The following is a 7318-nucleotide window of genomic DNA, read 5'->3' on the forward strand; positions in this document are numbered from 1 at the left end:
GTACACCAAGGAAAAAAGCCAGGGATTCAAGGATGGCCTAACAATACACAGCAATTACATTTCAAGAGAGAGAAAGAGAGAAAAAACATTAAAAAGGGTAATTAATTAAAAAATAAATAAATAGGAGTAAATAAGCAGAACACTTGACAATACACACAATAAAGATAAAGATTTAATGTAGATTTTAATATCTGCTTGAAAAATATAAGAAAAGTGGGGGGTAACATTCATATTGTGGTTAAAATATTTTGCAAGCAAAGTAATTAAATTGTATAGAAAATAAACATTTCCATAGGCCTATTGCTATTAAAGTAAAGCTCAAAGTCATTGTGTATGAAGTTTACATCTTGCCAAAGTAGCGCGCTGCCTGGCAACAATATCCTTAAATTAGATAATGTTACATATTAAAATGAAGGTTGACATACATGGTAGGGCATCACTATAAATAAACAGTTTTAAATACTAACGTTTATTGCTGGTTTCAAATGTATTTATTTATTAATTAATTGTTTAGATTTAATTTTCGGTCTGTGATAAACTCCTCCACGCCAGCAGGTGGCAGCGCATGCGCTGTGTGCCGCGCGCTCGTGACGACCAGACGCAGCGTCTGACGTCACTCCCCACAGCAGCAATGGCGGCTCCCACAGAAGGCACGAGTGAAACGCCAACAAATAAAAAACAGAAAAAGAGCAAAAACACAGGTACAACTACACTTAGAAACCATCAAACATACGCAATATAATCCTCACAGACCTCGCGCGTATCAGCAATAACCATCTTATTGACTTTAAATGAGATGTTTACGTTTAACGCAGCTCGCGTAGAATTAAAACTTCTGTTTTTTAGCTATAATGATGTTATATTTTGTTATTGTGCGCCTTTTTTTAAACGACTGTTTCCAACAAAAGTTTATTTATTGTGCGTTTGTTGACTTTCATGTTCTTCGCTGTATTTCTCTAATACACACACCTGAGTGCTAAATGATTATCATATTCATATACCATGGTATTCACATGGTACATAAAAATGCACTGGAACATAAAATCACCATGCACATTTTAGTCAAAACACAAGGTTATGTTATCCTCAGGTTGGGAGGATTGTGTCTGTATTACATGTACTGTAAGACACTTAAGATGAAAGCTTTGCTAAATGTGACCCTGGACCACAAAAGCAGTCATAAGGGTGAATTGAGATTTATACATCATCTGAAAGCTGAATAAATAAGCTTATTAATATATAAGTATAATAATGAATAAATAAGCTTAACATTTGGCTGAGATACAACTATTTGAAAATCTGAGCGTGCAAAAAAAAATCAAAATATTGAGAAAATTGCCTCTAAAATTGTCCAAATGAAGTTCTTAGCAATGCATATTACTAATCAAAAATTAAGTTTTGATATATTTACGGTAGGAAATTAACAAAATATCTTCATGGAACATGATCTTTACTTAATATTCGAATGATTTTTGTCGTAAAAGAAAAATTTATAATTTTGGCCCATACAATGTATTGTTGGCTATTGCTACAAATATACCTGTGCTACTTATGGTTTTATGGGTCACATATGACTTATTAAACTCTGTGTTTTGTCTTAAACAGATGAGACTGAACTGCTGACGGTTCCAGACGGCTGGAAGGAGCCCAAGTTCACCACAGAAGACAATCCCAAAGGTCTGCTGGAGGAGAGCAGTTTCGCCACACTTTTCCCCAAATACAGAGAGGCGTATCTGAAGGAGTGCTGGCCGCTGGTGCAGAAAGCTCTCGGAGATGTTGTGAGTGTCGTGAGAAGTGCCTTTTTTGGTTTCTAAATGCCTATGAGCTCTTTGAATTAGGTGATCTAATTTCTCTGAATCTGTGCTGCTGCTCTGTAGTTCGTCAAAGCCACATTGGACCTGATTGAAGGCAGTATGACGGTGAACACAACAAAGAAAACATTTGACCCCTATGCCATCCTCAGAGCGAGGGATCTCATCAAGTTATTGGCTAGAAGTGTGCCGTTTGAACAGGTAGGAGTTCATCAATAAATTATTGATAATATTTTTTATGTATATAGATTGTTTATAGATTTGAAATAGTTGATAATAATTAATAACATAACCATAATTAATAACATAAAAATAAAAATTCATAAATTAAAAGATTAAAGATTTTAAATGGTTAATTCATAAATTAAGTAAAAATTTGAAATAAAATTTACTCATAAATAAAAATACATTTTCAAATATTATAATATTACATTAGGTAAAGATTTTATATGGTTAGATTATATACTGTATTTAAATTTTATATATATATATATACATACACACACACACACGTGTGTATTTATATATATATATATATATATATATATATATATATATGTATAGATTTGATATTAAATGTAATTTTAATATTTTACATAATTTATGAATTAAGGAACATATTAAACCATATAAAATCTTTTAATGTAGTTAAACTATATTACTATATAGTTATTTTAAATATAGTTTGTGGTAGGTACTTTTTTATTTTTTAGAAATATACTTTTGTTCGGCAAGCAAGCGTTAAATTTATCAAAAGTGACAGTAAAAACATTTGTAATGTTACAAAAGTAATGATGCTGAAAATGATAAATTATAAAATTATATTACAATATATTCTTATAATAAATGGCTATTTTAAATTGTACTAATATTTCACATTATTACAATTTTTTCTGTTTTTTTTTTTTTTTTTATAAATTCAGCCTTGGTTGGGCATTCAAAAACAAAAAACTTCATTTTTCCAAACTTCTTGTTTGTTTCAGGCTGTAAGGATACTTGAGGACGACATGGCATGCGACATTATTAAAATCGGGACTCTTGTGCGAAACAGAGAGCGGTTTGTGAAGAGACGACAGAGACTGATCGGCCCCAAGGGCTCCACGCTGAAGGTGAGCAAATACTGCAAAGTCATTCTGCGTTTTTTCATATTACACTGTACCTGGCAATATTTTTATTCACATACAGTGAGGTCGAAAATTATTATGTGTATATATATAATGTAAGAATATGATCATGTATTACATTGTATTATTTTAATTATAGTTATTTCTGATCATTTTGCATATATATTTAAAAAAAAAAAGATAAATTATACATTTACAAAGACTAAAGAATAATATTTATTAAAAAAAACCTATAAAGGCACATTTTTACAGATGGACTTTGGGTTTATAGAGGGATTTTATTATTTTGTCTTGTTCTTCACTTTGAAGAGATGAAAGTAGTTTTAAAGTTTTATGGCTCAGTTTGTGGTGTGATTTCATGTAGTTTTATTGATTTCCGAGCTTTTTATGTTTTGTGTGTCATGCGTGTCTTTTCATTCATTGATTCTTCTAAATATGCCTTAATTTATTAACTTATGAATGAACTAAACTATTTTATAATGGAAAATCTCTAAATAATTAATTTATGGTAATATATTTAAAATATAGTTTGCAGTTGGTACAACTGTGTTCTGTAATAAATTAATAGTTTTATTCAGCAAGGATGCATTAAATTGATCAAAAGTGACAGCTAAGACATGCATTTATAATTTATGATTTTCAATGAATTTATAATTTACAATTTTTTGAATTTATAAAAACTAAATATATATAAGGCACATTTTTCGCAGATGGACTTTGGGTTTATCGAGGGGTTTTATTATTTTCTCTTTACTTTAAAGAGATGCAGGAGGTTGTTTTATGAGTCAGTTTATGATGTGATGTTTTCTTGTTTGTCAGGTGTATCTTTTCATTTGAAGCTGTACTGAAATGTTACAGTGATAAAATCTGATCCGTCCGTGTTGTTTCAGGCTCTAGAGCTGCTGACCAACTGTTACGTGATGGTTCAGGGAAACACGGTTTCTGCTCTCGGCCCGTACAGCGGCCTCAAGGAGGTGATACCTTACAGCTGCCCAATTCAGTTTAATAATTCAAATCTGAAAAAATCAATAATGATGAATGTGGAGGAATAAGCTGGTGTTTCTTGCTTGTTTCTGCAGGTACGGAAAGTGGTGCTGGACACAATGAAGAATATTCACCCCATTTACAACATAAAGGTACATGGAAGAATGTGAGACTAAACAGAAACAGAAACTTCCTCAGCATTTTTTTTTTTTTTTTTATGACGAAAGACAAATATAAATAGTAATGAAAGCCAAAATATTAAATGTCACAGATGTATATTTACTGAGTAATCCACTATTTTGTAGAGGGGGGTCAAAATGGAAATTTTCACCTGAGATTGGAGCCAAATTACAGGAGGGTATAAATGACTTTAGAAAGATGGCAGCATCATTTGATTATTTTTTCGCATAGATTAATAGGTTTATTAGTGAAATCTGTTGACTTTAGCAACTTTTGTTGCTTTATATGCCAATGGTGACCATTCAGAAATGGAAAAAAACACTTTTTTCACCCAAAGTTCACATGCCTGGAACTCAAGAAGTATTAAAGATATCTTAATGCTCTTTTAGATTTTAGTTCAAAGCAAACTTTTCTTTTGCTGTCTTAAAATTTTAGGCCCTATGTAGTTTATTTCCAGAGATATACAGGGGTTTCATTATGGCTCCTCGAGTAAATTGCACACATTTTCAGTCTTCAAAAACCAAATGTGGGTCACTTTGGATACGGATGATGCTTTCTTGTATGGTAGATGAGTAATTGTGCGTGTGATTGAATATTTTCCAGACGTTAATGATCAAGCGAGAGCTGGCGAATGACCCGGAGCTGCGCACTCAGAGCTGGGAGAGATTCCTGCCCAACTTCCGCCATAAGAGTCTCTCCAAACGCAAGCAGCCCAAGAAGAAGACGGTGAAGAAGGAGTACACGCCGTTCCCCCTCCGCAGCCCGAGAGCAAGGTACAGAGAAATCACATCAAATCATGAGCTGTGGGAGCAAGGGACTTTACTGCGGTATTGTGGGTTTTTAGACTCTAGCACCCCCATAAACGTGGTAAAATCACTGTGGCCACTCTTTTTTGCTTATAAAAAGGTGAGAACAGCAATAAAAGATATAAATGTAATGTAAATAATTCTTTAGCTTATTAATAGTTTGCTTTATTTTTTCTCTGCAAAATTCGACACAAAAGGAATATTAATTAAAATAATAGACAGATGTCAAAAAAAAAGGAAATGGCAACAGATTCTTACTCGGATCCAACTTGAAATGAGCACAGCTGCTTATTAACATGTAGTTAAAAATCTATAAATATGTTTATTTATAAACAAATAATTTGTGGATTTTATGTTAGAAAATATAACATTTTACTTAATTCATAAATATTAAAATAACATTTAATGTCAAATATATAAATTATTTGTAAATATTATAAATATAAACATAAATTTTATCATTGACATTTTAAACCAAACCTGTACTTTATTTATAAATAAATATATTATTATAAATATAAATAATTTAATTATAGATTTTTCATGATTAAATGTTTTCTTAAATGTCTAAATAAGATTTATTAATATCAAGTTTACAATAAGTACATATATTTATAGATTATTAATTAATGTATTTTTGAGGACATTCTCAGATGTATAAACTACAATAATAATGCGAAAATTTCACTTTTAACAGTTCCGTTTCTCATGAAATTTTTATATAAAATAAATATATAAAAATTATAAATTTATTTTGAAATAAATGTATAAATTTATAAATATAAATTAATAATTTTATAGTTTTTATGTGATTAAATTTTATTAAATACTTAATTAATAACAAGTAAAATATTTTACTTGAACTCCAATTTATATTAAATACATATACTTTTATACATATTTTTGAGGACATCTCCAGACCTCAATATAAATCATATAAATTACAATAGTCAGGCATCTAAAAATATAAATAAATGAAATGTTTACATTTAACAGTTGTCATTGCTCATGTGAAATATTTTTCTGCACAGATTGATAAGGAGCTGGCGACCGGCGAGTTCTTCCTGCAAGAGAGCGAGAAGAGACGCAAGAAGATGAATGAAATTAAGGTACGGTGGTTTTTATGAGTGTTTATGAGCTCAGATGCAGTGACTGGTGGGAATTAGTTCATAACGGCTTGTGCTTTATTTCCGGGGCTGAAGGCGAAACAGGCTGAAGCTTTATCCAAGAGACAAGAGCAGCGGCAGAAAGATTTCATTCCTCCTAAAGAGAAGCCAGCCGTGAAGAAGAGCAAGCCAGGTACAGCAAACACCACGAATGACGCCGGTGTCAATACTTAACAATACAATATACATCCAGAAACATACGTCACGCTTCTATATATATATATTGTTGCATTATAAAAATACTAGCTGATATGTTTTTGAAACTGCAGCAAATTTGTGAGTGTGTAGTTTGGATCTTATATTGTATTATAATAATTAAAAATAATAATAATTGTAATATTTGAGAAAAAAAAAAAGGAATTTTTTTTTTTTTTATAAAATATTTTTTAAATTCAATTAAATTATCTATCTATCTAGTGCTGTCAAATCGCATCCAAAATAAAAGTTTTATTTACATAATATGTGTGTAAATACACACAAATGCATGTATATTTAAGAAAAATATGTAACGTTTATATATTAAATATATTTATATATGATATAAATTATATGAATATAAACATATACATGTAAATATTTTCAAAATATATGCTGTATTTGTGTATTTATATATACATAATACATACATATATATATATATATATATATATGTGTGTGTGTGTGTGTGTGTGCTTTTATCCAGAGCAACTTATATTAATTATGCATTTTTTATGCATGTACTAATTAATGAAAGTCTTTAGTCACTACTAGTAATATTGGTTAGTAACATTCATTTTGGTAAAATTACTTTAAATGTGTGAATAATTCAATTGAATAAGCATGCAAACTTATGCTATTTATTATTTATTATTCTCTTCTTTTTAGCAACAGCCGAAAACAAAATTGATATTCAAGCCATCAAAGACAAAGTGAAGAAAGCGAAAAGTAAAAAGCTCGGAGCTCCTCCAGTAAACCCCAAGACGCCTTCAGCGAAAGACGGCAAACGGAAGAAAGTCAAGAGCTAACTCTGAACTCTGCTGATCTGACTGTGATCCTGGAGAAACACATTCAGATCATCACCGGATCCTCACGCTGTTGTAATATTGTGTTTATTAGTTGATGTGTTTATATAAAAGATGTTTGGTTTCATATTTTGTCAGCGTCATTATAAAACCTGAATGAATCTCACAATCATTTATTAGACTTTAGTTTGTAGGAGACGAGGAAGAAGAGAGGTGGAGATGTTTTTATAAAGATGTTTTTTATGA

At 30.6% G+C, this 7318-nt stretch overlaps 1 protein-coding gene across 1 annotated transcript; it reads left to right on the plus strand.

Moving 5' to 3' along the window:
* Positions 1-549: 549 nt before the first annotated feature.
* Positions 550-7318, plus strand: krr1 (KRR1 small subunit processome component homolog). The gene is given in 11 exon segments (XM_058772435.1): positions 550-701; positions 1606-1778; positions 1878-2012; positions 2795-2920; positions 3826-3909; positions 4015-4071; positions 4703-4844; positions 4847-4872; positions 5937-6014; positions 6108-6204; positions 6936-7318. Coding segments are annotated over 11 exon segments (1194 nt in total). The 5' UTR covers positions 550-565; the 3' UTR covers positions 7076-7318.

The sequence above is a fragment of the Onychostoma macrolepis genome, chromosome 04 (assembly GCF_012432095.1).
Source record: "Onychostoma macrolepis isolate SWU-2019 chromosome 04, ASM1243209v1, whole genome shotgun sequence".
Lineage (NCBI taxonomy): Eukaryota > Metazoa > Chordata > Actinopteri > Cypriniformes > Cyprinidae > Onychostoma > Onychostoma macrolepis.